Raw genomic sequence first — 21,266 nt, forward strand, 5'->3', positions numbered from 1 at the left:
ACGTCTCTCCACCAAGATTTGAAAGTATCTTGACCCCCTATTGGTCCTCTGGTCAGGTGTCAGCCAGGTTTTACTGAGCTTCTTAATCCTTTACAAGTAAAAGAGACATTAACCCTTAACTATCTGTTTATGACAGTTACTCATGAAGAAAGACCACCAGCAGGGTTCAGTGACAAAGGCACCAACCAGGTTTATGCCCTCAAGACACAGTTTTAGTGGCCTGGCTCCATGGTTACAGGTACATTAACACATGAGTGCCCAGTGGCAAGGAGTAGCTCATCATCAGCGGGAATCTCTGCTGTCTCCATGACAACACAAAAGGTTATGGTCAGGGACCCCAACAATTACAGACTGAGATAAACAACTGGGGATAAACACCTTACGTACCACCTTACATGTTTGTTACCTCCCCTTGCTCCTCATATCTTGGACAGAACACCCTTATTCGTTATTTTTCACACCATCTTATCTTGTACTAGATTGGGATGTATCTGTACTAGCTGGAATATATTTACCTAAATATCTAGTGCCTAGTACACCAGCAACAAGTTTGCTAAGTTCATGTACTGGACAGTGAGCTCGTGAGCATCTGCGTTAATGTGTCCTGACTTTGGCTCACAGCCTCTGGTTCAGGCCTCGGATTTGGCACCAGGCCCACTGCTCTAGGCTCTCTCTCTCCACTACAAACTCCAGAGGGGGGCTGCCAGCCTGGGGGAGCCCCCTGCCTCACCAGACCCTGGGACACCAGAGCCCCAGAGCCATGGGTCGGCTAAGACCAGCTTTGCAAGGGAACAAACCTACACTGATCCCCCAAATGCCCAAGGGGTCACTCCATATCCCAGCCTAGGGGTCAGGACACCCCAGGCTGCAGCCAAGACGACCAACATATGGAGGAACCTGGGGTCATGGCCCTCCTCACTCCTTGGCAGATGATGGGGTGAGGATGGAGTGGCAGGATCCTATCTCAGTTTCAAACCCAAAGTTTTTGGGGGGCAGAAGAGCACAGAGCTGCATGAAAACTCCCCACTGCCCCCTGCCAGCGTCATCGAACAGACCTGCCCTAAGGGAGGGGATGTAAGATTGCTCTGAGCTGTGTATTGGAAACTGTAAGTTTTCATTGATTAGAAACTGCTGTAAGAATCTAAAAAGAGCCTGGTAGGACAGCTGCGAGGGGGATGGGAAATGTGTAGTAGCAGCTATGGATAACAGGTCACTGGTTAAAGTGACCCTGCTCACTTCAGTCTCAAAGGGGGAAGAGATGTGACAACGTGGAAATTTCCTGAATATTTTTATAAATCCTACGCAAGCCTCAGTTTCCCTCCCTACTTTGCACAGCTACCCAGTGGAGGCAAATGGGAGCAGGAGACACGAGGTATGTGTGTCCTGAGGTGTCTGGGCCCCAATCATAGAATATCAGGGTTGGAAGGGACCTCAGGAGGTCATCTAGTCCAATCCCCTGCTCAAAGCAGGACCAACGCCAACTAAATCCCAGCCAGGGCTTTGTCAAGCTGACCTTAAAAACCTCTAAGGATGGAGATTCCACCACCTCCCTAGGTAACCCATTCCAGTGCTTCACCACCCTTCTAGTGAAAATTTTCTCCTAATATCCAGCCTAAACCTCCCCCACTGCAACTTGAGACCATTGCACCTTGTTCTGTCATCTGCTACCACTGAGAACAGTCTAGATCCATCCTCTTTGAAACCCCCTTTCAGGTAGTTGAAAGCAGCTATCAAATCCCCCCTCATTCTTCTCTTCTGCAGACTAAACAATCCCAGTTCCCTCAGCCTTTCTTCATAAGTCACGTGCTCCAGCCCCCTAATCATTTTTGTTGCCCTCTGCTGGACTCTTTCCAATTTTTCCACATCTTTCTTGTAGTGTGGGGTCCAAAACTGGACACAGTACTCCAGATGAGGCCTCACCTATGCCAAATAGAGGGGAATGATCATGTCCCTCGATTTGGCAATGCTCCTGCTTATACAGCCCAAAATGCCGTTAGCCTTCTTGGCAACAAGGACACACTGTTGACTCATATCCAGCTTCTCGTCCACTGTAACCCTAGGTCCTTTTCTGCAGAAATGCTTCCTAGCCATTCAGTCCCTAGTCTGTAACAGTGCGTGGGATTCTTCCCTCCTAAGTGCAGGACTCTGCACTTGTCCTTGCTGAACCTCATCAGGTTTCTTTTGAATAGGGTCATTAAGGAACTGGCTGAAGCCAACCCATATTAAAGAAGAATCTGAAGGAGACAATGGGAAGCCCCAGTGACCAGAACATTGACACACTGAGCAAAGACCAGCTGGAGAACAAAGGACAGAGGGCCAGTCTATACTAGAAGAGCAATATCGGCACAGCTGCACCAATGCAGCTCCCCTGGTGTAGTGCTTCTGGTGAAGATAATCTGTGCCAATGGGAGAGAATTCTCCCGTCAGCATAACAACTCCGGCTCCATGAGGGTAGTAGTTCTGGCAGCGGGAGAAGCTCTCCCAGGACATAGCGCTGTGCACATGGGCACTTAGGTCGTGTGCCTTACGTTGCTTGGGAGGGTGGCTTACTCACACCCCGAGAGACATAAGTTATACCGACATAAGTGGTAGTGTGTACAAGCCCTGAGAGGTGACAAGCATGGGCTTTGGGGAGAGGCTGGCCTGCTCCTAACTGGGACTAACAAAGGGGCAGAGACCATGACAGAGCTTGAGTTGGGAGTCCATTTCAGCTTGGCTGGTGAAGCCATGGCCTGGCCAGATGGGTGTATCCACCTTCACTTCTCTCTGCTGCCATAAGGATTTCAAACACTGCCAGGAAACACTGCAAACATTGGCTGGGGTGTCGGAGCCTCTGAAGAGTGGCCAGGTCTCTCTCTGGAGTCTGGCTCAGTGGGAAACGCTGAGCAGAGCTCATGGGTTGAAGCAGGATGGCTGGAGTCCAAAGGCTCTATCTCGAAGGTGGGGAGGCCACGTGGCCGGCCCTGCAGTAATAGCGGGTAGGGGCACCACTTCAGATTTTGGTGTGCATGGGTAACTTTAACCATGATTCCAGGGGCTACTTAGACACCTGAAAACTCTAGGTTTTTGGCAGATAATAGGGGGAACACAGCCACAAATTATAACTCAAAGGGGGGACTTAGCTCAAAAAGTTTAAAAACCACTCAGGGTGCAGGGAAGGGGTAGCTAGGGGCTGTGTGGCAGGAGTGGGGTGACCCAGGGGGCAGGGAGGTGTGTGTCCAAGGGGGTGGCTACAGGGTGAGGTGTCAGTCCATAGATGGCACAGTGGGAGCGCTCTGCTCCATGTCGTTATGTACACACCAGTCCAGGCCACGCCATCCTATGTGGTCACCTTGGCCACCAGTCCCAGTGGTTCATGAACACTGAGAACTACGCCTACCTGAGCCTGTAAAGCACAGCGGCTGTTAATCAGCCCACGTGGGGAAACTGACTGGGGCAGACAGAGGCCCTGGCATCACTGCACCCCTTGCACCCAACATTTCTCTGCGCCATCCCGAACCCTCTAGCAGGGCACAGGGCCGCCCTGCACGGCTTGGGGAGGGAGCAGGGCCAAATGGAAGGCAGAAATCTGGATGTCATCCTTCTACCCCCCATGCATCACCTCTGCAATGTATCCAGTTGGGGGGGACCCCAATCTCTGTCCATGCAGGGGGGGCAGGTGCCCTCCTTAAATGGCACTCCTGAGAGTGGGACCAGTTGAGGGGCTGGTACATTGAAGAGGCTTCTCCAAGGGACCATTTAAAAGCTGGGGCGTAGCACCGACCCTGACACCAACCAACACTAGGGTAGCACAAGGATCATCTTTATCCTGGCTGCAGATGCTCTGTCTCAGAGGCAAAAATGCCCTTGCTAGCGGTGTTGCCAATTTAGCAAACTTGTCACTAGACTTAATGACTTTTTGGTTTCCTTAGCGAGAAAATAAGTGTCAAAGTGACCAGTGACAAATCTAGCAGCTTCCACTGCCAATTACAGTGATAGTCAGAGAAAGAAGTCTCCAATATCTATAGTGACAAAATCATTCACAAGCAGCTCAATAGTGTTAATAAAATCCATTCCACATTGACTTGGTGTGCAACAGAATGTCATTACATCTCAACTGAGGACATCCTCGGAAGGAATCACATTCCAGGGCTTCAGGCTGAGATCACTATAATCTGTAGGTGAGGAAAGCAAGTTTGTGGAGACTAATTAAATACTTTGCTAAAGCCAGGCATACTTTGGAGTGAGCAGCACATAGCCAGGGCTTGTTTTTACCCAAATGTGTCTTTCTTGCCGCTCCATAGTAGGAGCACACCCTGTGATTCAGGGAAAGATGGCTAATGAAGTGGGCAGGGTTGGTGAGGCAGTTTAGCCAGCAAGGAGAGCGGGACAGATGGAAGGTGGGGTGGGATGAGACAGGGCCATGTGCCCCAATGGGATGTGGGGGCACCGTGCCTCCAGGAATGAAGCCCTTACTACAGGATGGATCAAAGGTTGAACTAGCTTGATTTCAGTTCCCCTTTACTCCTTCCCTGGCTTGGCCAGTGGTTAGCTACCCAGCTGTTTTCAGAAATCAAACCCTGGAAGTGGGGGGTGGGGGGGGGGGTCTGGCTGATGGATTTTTCTTTTTAAATCTACTTTCTTTGCTCCCGGCAGCGCCGAGCTCTGGTCAGGTGAACATAGGGACCAGATGTCCTGATTTTATAGGGACAGTGCCATTTTGGGGTCTTTTTCTTAGATGGGCTCCTATTACCCCCCCCTCCTGATTTTTCACACTTGCTGTCTGGCCACGCCACCCTAGGTGAACACCCTCTTCCCCGCAGGGCTCAGCACCGCGTCCGTGCACGGACACAAGTGTCAGTGGTGAAAAACTGTCAGGTCCGTGGTGAGTTTTCACAAACTGGATGAGGTTCTAGCTGACATAACCCCCCCCCCCCGGGCGTCAGTTTGGCAAGTGGCCCAGGCACCACGTGGCCGTGCGACCCTGGTCCCCGGGCGCTGGGCGGAAACTAACCAACCAGAGCGCGGGCTGCAGGGGCAGAGCGCCCTGGCCAATGAGCGACCGCAGGAGAGGCGAGAGCGCGCGGCCAGCGCGTGTCAATGTTCTGGGCGCGACTTATTGGGCTGCCCCAGCCGGGCCCCCGGACTACGTCTCCCAGCAGGCTCCACGCTGGGGTCCTCGCTTCCGGGACGTGACGTCACGTCCGACGCGCCGGAAGTGGGTCCCGGCGACGTGACGTTATTTGCGCGCGACGCCACCTCCCCCCTCACCCCGGGCTGGGTGAAGGTGACGGGTCGGAGTGCGCGGCCCGGACAGACCCGATCCCGGGCGCCGCCCGCCATGGCCACGCGGCAGCTGCTGAGCCCCGCTTCCTGCGCCGCTTCTCCGCCGCCGCCGGCTCGGTGAGTGGGGGGGGGGGGGCCTTCCTCTCCCCGCCCCCCCCCGGCGATGACTCTGGAGCCGAGTGACGCCGGCCCCGCCCCTGCACCCGCGGCCCCATCCCGAGCCTGCCCCCCACCGGCAGTGGCAGAGTCTGGACTAGAACCCACGTCTCCCAAGTCCCAGCCAGTGCTCTAGCCACTAGGCACACTGTCGCTCATTACAAAAATTATAGAACATCAGGGTGGGAAGGACCTCAGGAGGTATCTAGTCCAGCCCCCTGCTCAGAGCAGGGCCGATCCCCAGACAGATTTTTGCCCCAGTTCCCTAAATGGCCCCCTCAAGGATTTAAGGGTTTAGCAGGCCAATGCTCAAACCACTGAGCTATCCCCCGCTACATTGTCCCTCCTGTGCCACCACTGGGTGCCAGGGCTGCTCTGGGTAGGATTGGGGTACGGTGACCAGACAGCAAGTGTGAAAAATCAGGACAGGGATTTGGGGGGGGGGCGGTAATAGGAGCCTATATAAAAAAAAAAAGACCCAAAAATTTGGGACTGGCCCTATAAAATCAGGACATCTGGTCATCTCGATTGGGGTAATGCTGGGGAGTGTGGGAGAGGGGTATAGTCCCAGGTTAATGTCTGCACAGGAGGAGCGTGCTGTTTGCTGTGGGCTGGTACCAACTCACCTTGGCAATGTGTCTTCTGTAGACAGCGCCTAAGAAACCCAGTTTGGCTCTTTGAAGGACGAGGACCGGATCTTCACAAATCTCTATGGACGCCATGACTGGAGGTGAGATCCAAGCTGCACAGCCTATGTGACTCCTCACTCCTGGACTATTCGATACTGCCCTGTACTTCTACCTGGTTGCATCTGAAGTGTGGACCAGTGGGTACTGGCATCCCAGGGATGGGTTGGAGGATCCCATGTTCCAGTCCCACCCCGGCAGCCCTGGGGCTGGATGGTGCTGGCACCCTCCGGAGAGGAAAAGCCCCATGTCCAATTCCTTGCCTCCCCAAGGAAGGGAGCTGAATCAGAGGCAGTGCCCCCCAAAGATGAAAGGTCCCATTCCCCATCCCGCTGAGCCTGCTGGGTCCCCTTCTCCTGCCCGGGCTGGACTGGAGCTGGCACTTCCTAGAGGTGAAAAACCCTGCACATTCCCCACCCACTGAGCCACCGGTTCCCCCACCCTAGAATCAGATTGGAGTCGTGCCCCCTGGATGGGAAAGGTCCTGCATTCCATTCCCCAACCCTGAGTCTGCCAGTCCCCCTTCCCTATCCTGGGGCTGGGCCGGAGCTGGTGCCCATGGAGGTAAAAGAGCCTGTATCTGACGAAGTGGGTATTCACCCACGACATTCATGCTCCAATACGTCTGTTGGTCTATAAGGTGCCACAGGACTCTTTGTTCCTTGTATCTGCTTGGTTTGTGCTCCAGGCTTGGTACTGCTGATCCCCATAACGTAACCAGCTGTTTGCCTTCTCTCTTGTCCAGGCTGAAGGGGGCTCTGAGCCGGGGTGACTGGTACAAAACCAAGGAGATCTTGCTGAAGGGGGTCGACTGGATCTTGAACGAGATCAAGATCTGGCCTGCGAGGTCGGGGTGGGGCTGGCTTCCCCACAGGTCTCAAATGGAGCTTCATGAACAAGCCTTCAGATGGCAGGTGAGGGGGGCAGGGCTGCTACTGTTGGGCCCTTTACAGCATGGGGTGGACAATGGCTCAGGGCGATACAGCTCCTTCTCTGAGTCTGACACATCCCTGTCGGGTAGGCTTGGGGGGTGGGCAGTGCTGATGCCTGTCTAGAACCCAGACATCCTGGCTGCAAGCCCCCTCCGTACTAACAAACATTCCCAGAATACCTCCACTCTGGGGGCAGTCCCATTGGAAGCCATAGGGCTGCTGAGCTGCAGTGTGTCTGGGCCCCACTGGCTCCTTGGGGTGGGACAGCTGGCCATGCTGGCCAAACGGGTTTCCTCGCTGGCAGCAAGGGGGTGGAGCTGGGTCTGCCATGGGCTGGTAGCTCACACAGGGAGGGCTGCTGTGGTCGGTCCAATCGGGTCTGTGTTCTAGGCCCAAGTACCTGGTGGTGAACGCGGATGAAGGGGAGCCAGGCACCTGTAAGGACCGTGAGATCATGCGCCATGACCCACACAAGCTGGTGGAGGGCTGCCTGGTGGCAGGGCGCTCCATGGGGGCCCGGGCTGCCTACATTTACATCCGTGGGGAATTCTACAATGAAGCCTCCAACCTTCAGGTAAGCAGGAGCTATAGGGGGAGAAGGTGCACTGACCCACAGAGCCTGGGGAGTGGGGGCAGCAGCTGCCATTTCCCCATGTGGCACAGAGGGCAGGGCAGCTGCTCTGACCGGTCTCTCTGCAGGCACAGAGGGCAGGGCAGTGAGCCAGGCCAGGCAGGTGTGGAGCGGCAGGGCCAGGGGAGCAGCTGTGCTGACCTGTCTCCCTGCAGGTGGCGATCCGTGAGGCCTATGAGGCCGGTCTGCTGGGCAAAGACGCCTGCAGCTCAGGCTATGACTTCGACGTGTTTGTGGTGAGGGGCGCCGGGGCCTACATCTGTGGGGAGGAGACAGCACTGATCGAATCCATCGAGGGCAAGCAGGGCAAGCCACGCCTCAAACCGCCCTTCCCGGCTGATGTTGGTATGACCCACTGGGGAACTGTGATGTGGCGGGCAGATGGGGGATGCCTTAGTGGGGGTTCGCTTGCCTTCTTGGGACTGAGGGATGGAGTGTTCTAGCTGGGTAGCCCTGCCCTGCTGCTTGTGTGGCTGGGGGGTTCACACTATTTTGGGGGCACCAGGACCCTCAGCCTGCTCTGTGTCCACATCACTGCCCTCTCCTTCCCAGGCGTGTTTGGCTGCCCCACTACCGTGGCCAATGTGGAGACGGTGGCTGTGGCGCCCACCATCTGCCGGCGCGGGGGAGCCTGGTTTGCCAGCTTCGGGCGTGAACGCAACTCGGGCACCAAGCTCTTCAACATCTCCGGGCACGTGAACACACCCTGCACCGTGGAGGAGGAGATGTCGTGCCGCTCAAGGAGCTGATCGAGAAGCATGCGGGTGAGATGCCAAACCCTGTCCCTCCCCTGACTGCTGGGTGAGCAACAGGGCTGGACGCCCCCCTCCTCCCCCACTTCCCCTCTTGGGCCACTTCGTCTCAGGGCTGTCCCCAGGTCTAGGTCCAGCAGTTGCGGCTGGGGGGGGCTCACCCTACAAAAGTAAGGCTGAGGGGACAGGTGGTGGCCTGCTAACCCTGCTTGTGGCCAGTCAGAGGGGCTGATCCGTCGCTTCCACCCAGAGTCTGGAGTAGCAGGTCACACTAAGGGGAGGCTTATGGGGATGGGGACAGCACTGGGCATCATGGATCTGGTTTGCCATGGAGAGGGGTAGTGCCTAGGCCTAACCCTGCCCCCTCTGCAGGAGGTGTGCGCGGGGGCTGGGACAACCTCTTGGCAGTGATCCCAGGAGGCTCTTCCACCCCCCTCATCCCCAAGTCAGTGTGTGAGACGGTGCCCATGGACTTCGATGGGCTGGTGCAGGCGCAGACCGGGCTCGGCACAGCGGCTGTCATCGTCATGGACAAATCGGTAAGGCCCCTGGCCTGCCCGGACCCTGTGGCACCCCCCCCCCCCCCCCCGTCAGCCGGCCTAGCTCCTGCAGCATGGCACTCACCCTCTCCTCCTCCCTCAGACAGACATTGTCCGAGCCATCGCCCGCCTCATCGAGTTCTACAAGCACGAAAGCTGTGGGCAGTGCACCCCCTGCAGGGAGGGTGAGTGCTGGGAGCTGGGCTGCTGCTGATCTGGGTACGGCTGGGGGAGATATGCCAGACTGCCCACTGGTGGGGGAGGAGGATGCCGGGCAGGCAGGCTGGCTGGGGTCACTGGGTGGGGGCGGGCAGGCTGGCTGAGGTCACCGGGGGTGGCGGGGAGGATGCCGGGCGGGCTGGGGTCACTGGGGGTAGGGTGGAGGAGGGAGGACGTCCAACTAGCTGGGACCATGGGTGGAATTGGGGGTGAGGATGCTGGACTGGCAGGCTCCATGCTGTGGGGATGATGCCCAGCAGTCAGGGCCTGTGAGTGGGATCAGGGGAAGGTGGCTCTGTGGATGCAGCCTCTCTCCCCAGTGTGCGGGCTGTGATTGGCTGTGGCGCCTGCCCTCCCTACCCCCCCAGGTGTGGATTGGATGAACAAGGTGATGTGGCGGTTTGTGCAAGGCAACGCGCAGGCAGCCGAGATCGATGCGCTCTGGGAGATCAGCAAGCAGATTGAGGGTCATACCATCTGCGCCCTGGGCGATGGGGCCGCGTGGCCTGTGCAGGTAGCGGGTGGCTGGGCACCGAAGTGGGAGGTGTCCTGGCAGAGGGGAGGGATGTGTGGGTAGATGGTGGGTGTGCTCATAAACTAGCCTGGCAAAAGGGTAGTGTTGGGGGTGGGGGAGCTCCTGCAGATGGCGGTACATCTCAGGGGCTGCTCTGTGTGTGATGAGGGGTGGGTGGCAGATGCAGGATGGGGTGCGGCACTACCTTGCCAGCCCTGCGCACTCATTCTTTGCTTGCAGGGGTTGATCCGTCACTTCCGCCCAGAGTTGGAGGAGCGGATGCGGTGTCACGAGGAGACCCAGGCTCGGCAAGCGTCCGTGTGAGGGCTGGGTGATGGAAGGGGCCGGATCCCACCTCTCCATGCGTAGTCAGTGCCCCTCCCCCACGACAATGTGTGGGAGGGGCTGAGCACTTGACACAGTAGCTGGGATCTGATGAGGGCAGCCCTTGGTGACTCTGGGTGTTGATGGGTTTCTCTGGCTGCGGGGTGGGTGACTTACCTGTGTGTATATTGGGGTTTCCTCTTGCATGAGGGGGAGACCCCCTGGCTGTGCTGTCTCCTCACCCTCCCCTGCTGGGTGAGCTCCCCAATAAATGTGCTGTGGTGGCAGCTGGTATCTCCTTCCTGGATGAACACTCATCTGTGTAACGCCAGGGAGCAGCTGGGTGCCAGCCACAAGCTGCTGTCCCTCGCACGGCCGCCCCCTCCCTGCCAGGAGAACGGCGGGCTGGGTTCCCTTACAGCTGTAGCGCTCTGGCTGTTCTTGGGGTGATCCAGTACCAGTTGAGCTCTGCTTGGGTCTCATTTGAAAGCCCAACCCGACACTTCCCCAAGCCTGAGCCAGCTGCTGCTGCCTCCTTGTCCTGGGGCTTCCTGTCCCCAGACCCTCTGTATGTGATCTGTCAACGCTGCCTCCTGTCTAGGAGCTCGGGGAGGCAGCAGCCGTGTCCCGTTCCTGTCTGGGTGTGCAGCGGCGAGGTGCGGCTGCTGCTGTGCCAACCCCAAGGGCAGCAGGTGGTGGTCAGCCTGACCGGATCCCACGGGATTGGGCTGTTTCTGACCTCACTTCAATCCAAACCGAACCCTAATGAACAGGTTGCAGTGTGGGGGGGAGGGCAGAGTGGTGGCTGGGGAGTGGCACTGCAAGTGTGTGTGTTGGGGGGGAAGACGTGGGGGCAGTGGGTGTGGGGGAGTGCATGCGGTGGGTGTGGGCGGGTCATCCACAGTGTCTGGTGGGCGAAGTGAGGACTGGCCCCAGGGGGCCTGGCTGGGGCCCACATGTGGGTGGGAGGGGGCCGGCTGGGGCACCAGGGGTTCCCCTACTCTTTGCTGGCTCCAGCCCCCATTGCTGGCAGGGGTGGGGTGAAGGGTATGTCATGAGTTCCTGTTGGTGTCTCCTGAGGCCCAGCAGGGGGCAGCACCGGCCCTGGGTGCCCCCCTCCACCCCAGCACAGATGCACACTGAGCTCAGGGAGATTTGTTTATGCTTGGGCCCCACATGGAATACAGCAGGCGCCAGCATCACGGCTCATGCAGGTCTCATCAGCATCCCCCCTCCCGCCACCATGGAACCTCCCCCCAGTGTTATCATGGGTTGGATTCCCTCCTGGGTCACCCCTTCAGTTCTGTCCCATGTCTCTGGGAGGGGCACGCCCAGCATGCCCCCTTCTTCTTCCTGCCCGTGAGGAGGGGGGACACTCGCCCAGGCTGTCCCGCTGACTCTCTTCTGCCTTCAGGGAGACCTCGGCCAGCTGGCTGTGTCCATGCTGCAGGGCCAGGGCAGGCCATAGCGCAGGCGGGCTGGAGACTCAGCGGGGGCTGGGTGGGTGTGTTCTCCGGCGGTAGGCGCTGGGTGCCAGCCAGCTCCAACGTGAGGGTCCGTGATGATGGCTGTCAGCCCCCACACCCGGTAGCGGCCGGTGAGGAAGACGGGGCAGCGTGTAGCTGTAGCGGCCCTGGTGGCAGAAGTGGGTGTAACCGTGGTTCTGGGCCTGCAGCAGGTGAGACAGGGGGATGGTGAAAACATCCTCCACCTGGGGGCGAAGAGAGACAGAAGGGCATGTTGGTGTTGGCCTGCCCGGCAGGGTCCCCTTACCCCAGCACCTAGCCCTCGGCCCACTGCTGGCTGGCCTGGGCTAGGAAAGCAGCACACCTGAGTGCCCTGCGCCCCCCAGCACGCGGTACCCTCCTTGACAAGCCTCTCTAGCCCATGTCTACCCCCTCTCCACTAGAGGAGGGTGTTCTCGAGCAGGACAGCATCTTGTCAACTGGTCCCCCCTGCCCCCAAGGAGCGGCTGGCTGGACTTGGCTCATCCTGTCCCCCTGGGAGCTCCCCACTGGGCCATTCCCCTCTGTTATGCTGCTGCTGCAGCACCCTGAGCTGTGCTCCATGCTCCAGACAAGGTGATGGCGGGAGCAGGGCACCACAGCACTCAGCAAAGGATTAAAGATCGGCCAGCTCAGCAGTGGACTTGTCAAGGGGGAGGCCTCTACAGGGTGGCCCTCTGGGAGCTGAGCTCAGCCCCCCTGGTGTTCAGCAGCTTTATGAGGGATGGCTGCTGGCAAAAGGCAGTACAGAGGAGACCTCTACACTCTTAAAACCTTGTGGTAGTGAGCCTCAGAGCCTGGGTCCAGACTTGGGCTCGCCCTACAGTGCTAAGGGCCCTGTAGATGTTGTGGCTTGGGCTTGAGCTTCAGAACCATCCCCTGCCCCAGGCTTCAGGCCTCGAACCCTGCACGCTGGACACAGCTGTTTTCAGAGCTACAGCACAAGCTCAGGGTTGCGAGCTGGGCTCACTATCTGCTGCACGTTTAAAACACAGTGTAGACATCCCCAAAGGTGGCAGGGACACATCAGACCAGGATCCTGGTCCCTTCCATCTGCTCAGTGCCAGCTCCTGTGGCTGGGAATGGAGCCGCAGGTCATGCTGAAGGGTAGGGCTTGTCCTTGGCAAACTGGGACCCTGACTAGCCCCCAGGAGTCCTGGTGGCTGAGGGCGAGTGCAGTCCTTGGTGTACAAGTGGAGATAGCGAGTAGGAGCAGCTGTGTGCATGTGGGTGGGGGAGAGACACCACTGGTTACTGCATCCAGTGCTGGGATTGGCCCAGCACAGCCAACACCATCTCATGGCTCTGTCCAGGAGAAGGTGTAACAGATCCATGGGATGGGTGCTGCACTCCACCTTTGAGATTGCCTTATAGGAGCCCTTCAGTTGTGCCAGCCCCCCCCTGCCCTCCATGGGGTCCCACTCTTCCTCCTAGGCAGGCCATGCAGCCTCACTGCTTCAGAGAGGGAGCACTGGGCTCCATCCCCCCTGTTCTACCTAGCACATCCCTCTGAGCCAGATCCCTGCTCAGAGACTTTCACACTCTTCAGGGGACTAATGGACCCCGGCCGTGTGTGCAGTGACACAAGGCAGCCTTTTTCCACATAGAGCAGGGTTTATTAATGACCTTGAACCAGTCTGGGGAGGTTCTTAGGGCAGCTGAGAGAATAAGGTTAAGACACTGTCCATCTGGCCAAGCCAGTGCCATCAACAGCCAAGCTGGCCTCCATTTCAGGCTCTGTCTGTCCTGTTCCAGTCTCAAGTGAGCACATGGTGTCTCTCAAAAACCCCCTCCTATCCCTTCCTGGCCTCTCGTCCTTGGGTCTTGAGCTGGCCTCGGCTCTGCATCCTGCCGTGAGGTGGGGGAAACCTCCTTCCACATGTTGGTTGGTTGCTGCGTGTGCATGTTCTCATCACTAGGGCTTCCTATTATCTTTTTGGGCTTAGGCATCGATGTGGCTCAGTTTTGGCAGGTTCTAGCCAGTGCCTTGCGCCCTACACAGCAAAATGCCATCCACACTTCACGTCTCCTATGCTGCCCGCCCCACACACAAATTCAACTCTTCTTTCATAGATTTCAAGGCCAGAAAGGCCCAATTGCCGTCATCTCATGTGACCTCCTGTCTAACCCAGGCCAGGGAACTGCTGCAAACCAATCCCTAGAGCAGAGCTTTTAGCAAACATCCAGTCTTGACTTAAACTGTCAGGATGGAGAATCCACCATGACCTTTGGTAAATTGTTCCAATGCTTAATTACACTCCCTGGTTAAACATTTACACCCTTATTTCCAGTCTGAATTTGTCTAACTTCAACTTCCAGCTTTTGGATCCTGTTAGAGACCTTCTCTGCTAGACTGAAGAGGTCATTGTTAATAATTTGTTTCCCATGTACATAGCTATGGACTCCGAGTGAGTTGCCCCTTAATCTTCTCTTTAAGATAAATAGATCAAGCACCTTGAGTCTATCACTATAGGGCAGGTATCATTTTCATGAATCTCCCTGAACCTTCTCCAACTTATCCAAATATTACTTGAACTGTGGGCTTCAGGACGGACCCAGCAATGGTCACACCAGTGGCAACCAGAGAGATAAAATAACTTCCTTTGTCCTACTCAAGATTAGGCAGGATCCATAACTCTTTTGGCCACAGCATCACACAGAGAGCTCATGTTCAGCTCCAAAATATTTTTCAGAGTCACTGCTGAGGATACATCCCCCATCCTGTAAACACAACCTACTTTTTTTGTTCCCATGGCGCCCGCGGGGGCATCTAAATTGGGCCGCGTTTTGGCCAGTGGTTGAGCATCCACTGAAATGCCACTGACAAGTGACATCGAGAGGCGTTGCCGCGAATTTCGGCAGATGCTGCAACGCTGCCACGGTCCTTCATCTGGCGCCTGCCAGATGACAAGGTTGGGGACTGCTGCCCCTAGATGTATACATTTACCTGTAATTAAAACATATTGTTGCTTGCCACCAGTTTACCAAGGTTCCAGATCACTCGGTATCTGTGATCTTGTCCTCTTCATTATTTACCACTCCCTGATTTTGTGTCATCTTCAAACATTTATCAGTGATGATTCTGTTTTTTCTTCCAGGTCATTGACAAAAATGTTAAATAGCATAGGGCCAAGGACCAATTCCCATGAGACGTAGTGGAAACGCACCTTCTCAATACAATTTCCCATTTAACACCTTCCCACCGCAGGGTAGCACTGCAAAGTACAGGGGCGAGCAACTGAGGCACGCATAGCATTCATAAACATATTACAAAAATTTCCACAGTCACAGAGGATGAAGAGGCGACTTGCTCTGGTCTAGAAGGATCTCCAAGGGAGAGCATTTCTGATTCAGACACAGGCAAAGTGAGGCCCCAGAGCTGGGGTCAGACTGGAAATGAGGCACAAGTGGCTAACAGGGAGGGAAAAATAATGCTTGGTACAAGGTGCCCAGGGCAGGGCGGATTCCCCATCATTCTTCAATGAACTTTCGGGCCAATGTCTATGCTAAGGGTGCTAACAGCTAGGGTGGTGCAGCTACGCTGCTGCAGTGGAGACACTTCCTACAAGGATGGAAGGGATTTTTTCCATCGCTGCAGGAACTGCACCTCTCTGAGCAGCAGCAGCTAGGTCCTCTGAAGCGTTCTTCTGTTGACCTAGCCCTGTCCACTCCAGGGGCTAGGCTGGTGCAGCTGTAGCACTCGGGCAGGAGGGGAATTCTTCACACCCTAGAGAGCTGTAGCTGGCTCACCCTAAATTTAAGTGTAGACCAGCAGGCCTCAGGGTCTCTTTACAGGAGATGGGCTCTCCCCCAGCCAGGACACCTCTGCCCGAGTGGGTTGCTAGGAAGGGGGCTCCAGTTGCTGCAGGACGGGAGCTGCTGGGGCAGGGGTCCCCAAGCAAGGGGCACTGGGCTGGTCTCAGTTGCTGGATCGGGACTCTCTGGGCTGGCAGGGGAGGAACTCAGCCAGGGTGATTGGGAAGGTCCACTCTGGCCAGATAATGAGTCACTCTGCAATGGGGAAGCCTGATGCAGGCAGCCACGTGCACGGTGACACTGGCCCCAGCTGCCCATGGGCCAGGGGCTCTGCTGATCCCCCTCCCTGCAGGAGGCCAGCATGCTAACCAGGCTGGGGCACCGCCCTCCGGCCAGGGACCTGAAGGATGGTGAGGGCCCTGCACGTGCTAAGGGCAGCCGAAAGCAGCACAGTCATGGCAGGGTGGGGTCTGCGTGGGGCTCACCTCTTGTGGGTTGGGGCTCAGAACACACACACTCCAAGGGGCCCAGATGTGCCAGGACAGGAGCAACAGTCAGTCCCTCGGAAGGAAACCAGAGTGAGACCCCCACTGACACTGCTTCCTAGGAACCCCCCCCCCCCCATCTGGGACCCACCTTTGCCCATGAGATCCACCTCCAACTTCCAGCACCACCCCCGGAATCCTCCCTAAGAGACACCTCAGCCTCACGACACTACCCCAACAGAACCCACTCCTACTTGGAGAACCCCCATGGACCCTACGCCTCACAGCACTGCCCCCCCACCCCGGATCTCCCCCTCCTCAGAAAAGCCCCCCATGGACCCTCCGCCTCACAGCTCTCCCCCTGCCTCCGAATCTCCCCTCCTCAGAGAGGCCTCCCCATGGACCTTCCTCCTGACAGCACTCCCCACACCCCCAATCTCCCCACCCCAGAGACCCCCTCCGCCTCACAGCACTGCCCCCCACAGAATCTCCCCCTCCTCAGAGAGGGCCCCCTCCGATAGCCTCTCTGCCTCACCACCCTGACACCACAGGACTCAGCCTGCCTCAGAGACATCCACCCCCGCTCCCCCAGGCCTTCAACCTCAGCATCTCCCCCTTCTCAGAGACACCCCCCTTCATCTCACAGTAGCCTCTCTCCTCTGAGACCTGCCTATGGCCCTCTACCTCGCACCGTACCCCCCCTAGGAAACACCCCACCTCAGCAACACTGCCAATGGGACATCCCCACCTTACAGTGCACCCCCCCATAGGACCCTTCCTTGTCGTGCAGGACACCCCCCCTGCCCAAAAGGACCCTCCTGCCTCATAGCACCTCCCCTCACATTGCCACGCCCAGTGGACCCCAGCCTCAAGGGGACCCCAACTCACATGGCTGCCCCCCATGGGACCCTGCTCAGAGCAACACACCCACCCTTCACGCTGCTCCTCCCACATGATCCCACCCCAGAGAAACCCACTCTGCCCCAAAGTGATCCCGCCCCAGAGAGACCCCACCCCTTCCCTGCCCCAGTGATTCCCTAACACTGCTAGGGGAGCAGAGTGGTGTTACCCCGGTGGGTAGGGGTCTCATGACCCCCCAAACGCTCTCAGCCCCCAGGTGCAGGCCCAGCTCTTCCTGCGTCTCCCTCAGCGCTGTGGCGATCACATCCTGGTCGGCGCTGTCGCGCTTGCCGCCTGGGAAACTGCAACAAGCCAGAATCTCATTAGAGGGAGGGAGGATCCATTGCCCCAGGCGCCGTGGCAGGCAGGAGGGGCATCTTCCACCCTGGCACCGGATGCTCAGGGTTGGTGAAAGGGGCTGCAGAGAAGAGCTTCTGTTAACTATTGAAACAACAGGGGGGCACCAGGCTGGATTAGTAGGGGACTGCGAGGTGGGTTTGAGCGGCACCAGTAGGGCTGGGGAGCCCTGGGCTGAGATAATGGGGCTGTGGGTCAGGACTGAGGGGCACTGGCAGAGCTGGGAGGGGTATCTCTGGGCTGAGATAACAGGGGGATGTGAGTTGGGATTCAGGGGCACCAGTAGGGTTACAGAGGGGGGTGGGAGGGAGCCCAAGACTGGGATAGCTGGGGCTGTGGGTCAGGATTGAGGGGCACCGGCAGAGCTCGTGTGGGGGGGGGCAGGGCTGGGATAGCAGGGGGGCAGGCTGGAATTGAGGGGCACTGGCAGAGCTGTGGGAGAGGTGGGGATAGCCCAGGGCTGGGCTAGCAGGGGCTGTGGGTCAGGACTGAGGGGCACCGGCAGAGCTCGAGTGGGGGGGGGGGGCAGGGCGGGGATAGCAGGGGGGCAGGCTGGAATTGAGGGGCACTGGCAGAGCTGTGCATGCAGTGGAGGTAGGGCATGGGGAGCAGGGCCTGCAGGGCACTCGGTGAGCCGAGGGCCGGGGTACCTGACATCTCCCTTGTGCTGGCCTGTCAGTGTGCTGGAGCGCAGCGTGTAGAGCAGCGCAGGATACCCGCCCACAGAACACAGTGTCACCAGCACAGCCGCTGCCAGCGCCTCCTGCCCTGGTAACGTCTGGTGGAGGCTTTCCAGCAGCCCTCGGCACCGCTGCTCGTTCTCCTGGGACAGATACCCCCGTGCAGAGCCAGCTGCCCTCGTGGCACCGGGTGTGGGGCAGGCGCCCAGGCGGAGATGGTTACAGGGCAGGGAACATCACACCCTGCAGAGAGAGCGAGAGGACAGCACAACTGAGGCCCTCTGCCCTTCACCGAACCATGGGCACGTCAGCTAGCAGGGCAGAGCTCACTGGGTGGAGCAAGGGGGCTGGAGGCCAGAGGCTCCATCTCGGAGGCAGTGAGGCCGGGTGGCCTGCCCTGAAGGAGAGTGGGACCCCTTGGGGGTCTGGTGCACTGAAGGGTTCTAAGCACTGTTTAAAAACGGGGGCCTAGCTCCAATCCTGTGGATCTGTGGCAGATGAGTTCAAGTATTGGGGAGTCTAGAGGGGGTAGGTGGCTGGACAGTGGGTTCCAGCCTTACAGGGGGTGCCAGATAGCAGGTCTCCTCTGAGTGTGTGCCTGGAGACCCTGAGATTGGGGCAGTAGCTGGACTCTGTTCAGGCTCCGGGTGTTTGATATACCCCAGGGATCCCGAGTACAAAGGCTTGGTTTCCCCTCACAGCAGCCCTAGCAGAACCCATCTACTACCATGCCCACTCACACATCCCCCCATGCCTCCACTCACCCACTGCCATGCCACCCCCCCACTGCTACAACCCCCACGATCCCCACCCATCCCACCACCACACTATGCCACCCTTAAGAACACCCACCCCTCCTATCCCTCCCCCCATTCAACCCCATGCACTCTCACTCACCCATCTCTCCTCCCCCTCCCCCCATCATTGCTATGTACACTCACCCATCCCTTCCTCCACCCCTATGCACACCAGGGATAGCATGGTATTTATCAGAGGTGGGTTTTTTTACCAGGTAAAATCAGAGTTTTTATCTCCCTGAGAAAAACTAATTAGTCCCAATTTAAGGCATTTTAAACACTGTTTCAGTAATGCATACCACTTTATACTTGGTTTATTTACATATTCAAATTATGGTTCCATATGGCAGTAGATTCAGTGATTAATTTAGGGTTGTACAAATAAAAAGTAAAACTACACAGGGCATAATACGAATGTATGTGATTAGGAATGTCAGAATGCCTGTGTCTGATTTGGTTTGGTGTTTTCCTCAAGGAAATCATACAGATCATGACTCATTTCGGTTTTGATTATACAAATAATTAAAAACACTTGATGATAAGAAAGCGACAGTAATGCAGAGGTGCTAGCTTGACACATTATGCAATCAGAAGCATGCAGAGTTACAGGCTGCCGGTCTGGGTCCATTTGGCCATGCAGCATTCTGCAGCAGGAGACCAACTCTGACGCAGCGGATAGACCGAGCCCATTCTTCAGTTATGAATGGATGTATCCAAAGTTTCAAATTCATTCTATGCTTCCTGCACTTTCTGGGCACTGATGCAATTGCACCACCAGTTCTATGAAGTTAGATGGACTATCAGCAGCCTTCAGATTTTTCCATCCTTTTTCTTCATAGCGGATGAAAAACGCAGATTTTTGAATCAAGAGATTCTTCTGCTTTAAAGGCAAGTAAATATGGCACAACATCTGGATTTTTGCCAAGCACCCACTGCCTTGAAATATATTCTTGTTCAGCTGACAATTTTTTTTCCTGCGTATGGTTGATCAACATGTGTACAGGAGTAATTGCCTCATGACCTCTCTTTTGTACTTTTGCTTTATGCGGTGCAAGATCTTCATTTATCTGCAGATCCAACCATACTTCATCTGTAACAGCAACTGTTGATATGTGTCCTTTTGAAGTGAGTCAAGTGCCACAGCAACTGGTTTCAACTGAGCGATCAGGTTCTTTGCTTCTTGGAAAATTCCTTGAGTATTAATTATACTGATTGCTCTATCTTCAAATTCTGCCTCACAATTTCTCACTGTCCTAGAATCATAGAATACCAGGGTTGGGGGACCTCAGGAGGTCATCTATTCCAACCCCCTGCTCAAAGCAGGACCAATCCCCAACTAAATCATTCTGACATAATATGGCCGACTTTAACATACGTTTTCAGGCATGTTATCTGATTGTTCCATCGTGTCACTGGGGATTTGGCATTCTTTTAGCCAAGTTCCAGGCTGCACACAATTGCCAAAATACTTTTGGCAATCTACAACATTTCATCAAAGCACTTGGTTTACGTTCTTGTCCAAGTAGATTGAGTCAATATGATGCACATCCATACATTACTCAAGTGCCGTCACCTTCTTCCAAATCACTCGTCAGACTTTGCATCTTTCTCTTGTTTTCTGTCATGTAGCTCTTCACAATGCAACCGTACAGTTCATTTGCTAATGCCTTGGCTTCTCTTGCCAGGGTAGCATAGCACTGTCCTGTCCAGTCCTGTCTTCTCATTCCATCCAGTATCAACCACTGATGCACGAAGTACAGTCTTCCCTGTTTGCATACAGTTAGCAATCACTGGTTGTGCACATTACGCCAGCCATAATGTAACTGCTTTTCCATTTAATGTGTTGCATGCTTCCGCCCCTCAAGCCATCAGTAACTTCATTTCACTGTTTACCTGCTACCTGCTTTTGACTGGGTCTTGGTTGCCTGGCCATAGGCAGCTGCTCATTGCTAGAAAAGTTGGATGCTCAATAACAGAAAAGGGAATATTACAGCTTTAAAAAAAATTAGCAATTTTCCAGTCTCTCTTTTGTTTAAGTTCTGGAGTTGTTTTTGTTACAAAAGCATTTATGATTGAAAACAACATAATACTTCCTGCTCTTTGTCTTTGGCTGACCTGGATCCAGCTTCCTTCTGATGTACTTGGCAATGCAGCAATATCAGTACCTTCATCCTCAGAGTCTGAGTCTAACACTCACAGATGTTTAGCCAAAGTCAGTCCGTTCTGGGCCTCTCCTTCTTCTTTCCATGCATTCAGCAAAAAGGCTCCCCGCCTGAGATCTCGGTTGGCCCACTCGCTTGTTCTTTGCAAATTCTGCAGCTCTGTCTCAATTCGCCACATTCGCAAACTTTCTCACAATAGCCATGAATTGGGCCAAGTGGTTTTTCCACCTTTCGCTCGTGCTGAAATATTTGAACTTGGAGTCACCATGCGTACTGAGTCCATGTGCAGCAGCCACGCTCTAGCCACCCAGCCAAGGAACAAAGGCCCGGGCTAGGCAGCTCCCCACCAACAGGCTTCTGTGCCTGGGAGTCCCGGGATGGGTTTGCAGAAGGCGCATAGGGAATTTCCCACACCCTGCAGGGTAGGGGCAAGCCCAGGCTCTGACCTTTCCCCTTCTGTTGGAGGGAGCCAAGGCAACAGTGTATACTGCCCATGCACCCCCCCCACCTGCATCCGACCCCCTGCACCCTCCCAATCCATGCACCCCCCCACCTGCATCCCCATCCCCTGCATCTGACCCCCTGCACCCTCCCAATCCATGCACC

At 56.1% G+C, this 21,266-nt stretch overlaps 2 protein-coding genes and 1 long non-coding RNA gene across 3 annotated transcripts; 1 reads left to right on the plus strand and 2 right to left on the minus strand.

Annotated features, from left to right (window-relative positions):
- The first annotated feature begins 5,245 nt into the window (after nt 1–5,245).
- NDUFV1 (NADH:ubiquinone oxidoreductase core subunit V1) lies at nt 5,246–10,317 on the plus strand. Its single transcript, XM_030562518.1, is given in 11 exon segments — nt 5,246–5,382; nt 6,070–6,151; nt 6,853–7,021; nt 7,430–7,613; nt 7,826–8,015; nt 8,223–8,396; nt 8,399–8,434; nt 8,795–8,961; nt 9,065–9,146; nt 9,549–9,694; nt 9,935–10,317. Coding segments are annotated over 9 exon segments (1,086 nt in total). The 5' UTR covers nt 5,246–5,382; nt 6,070–6,151; nt 6,853–6,998; the 3' UTR covers nt 10,019–10,317.
- Nucleotides 10,318–11,163: 846 nt separating this feature from the next.
- NUDT8 (nudix hydrolase 8) lies at nt 11,164–17,938 on the minus strand. The gene is given in 8 exon segments (XM_030562584.1): nt 11,164–11,561; nt 11,564–11,629; nt 11,631–11,729; nt 15,765–15,785; nt 15,787–15,840; nt 16,834–16,966; nt 17,672–17,922; nt 17,924–17,938. Coding segments are annotated over 8 exon segments (696 nt in total). The 3' UTR covers nt 11,164–11,504.
- An 856-nt stretch (nt 17,939–18,794) lies between these two features.
- Nucleotides 18,795–21,266, minus strand: LOC115651498. Its single transcript, XR_004000366.1, has 2 exons — nt 21,214–21,266; nt 18,795–21,168 (listed from the first exon to the last, which is right to left on the minus strand). It is a non-coding gene; the product is annotated as an uncharacterized LOC115651498 (long non-coding RNA).

Source organism: Gopherus evgoodei, chromosome 4 (genome assembly GCF_007399415.2).
Source record: "Gopherus evgoodei ecotype Sinaloan lineage chromosome 4, rGopEvg1_v1.p, whole genome shotgun sequence".
NCBI classification, from domain to species: Eukaryota; Metazoa; Chordata; order Testudines; family Testudinidae; genus Gopherus; species Gopherus evgoodei.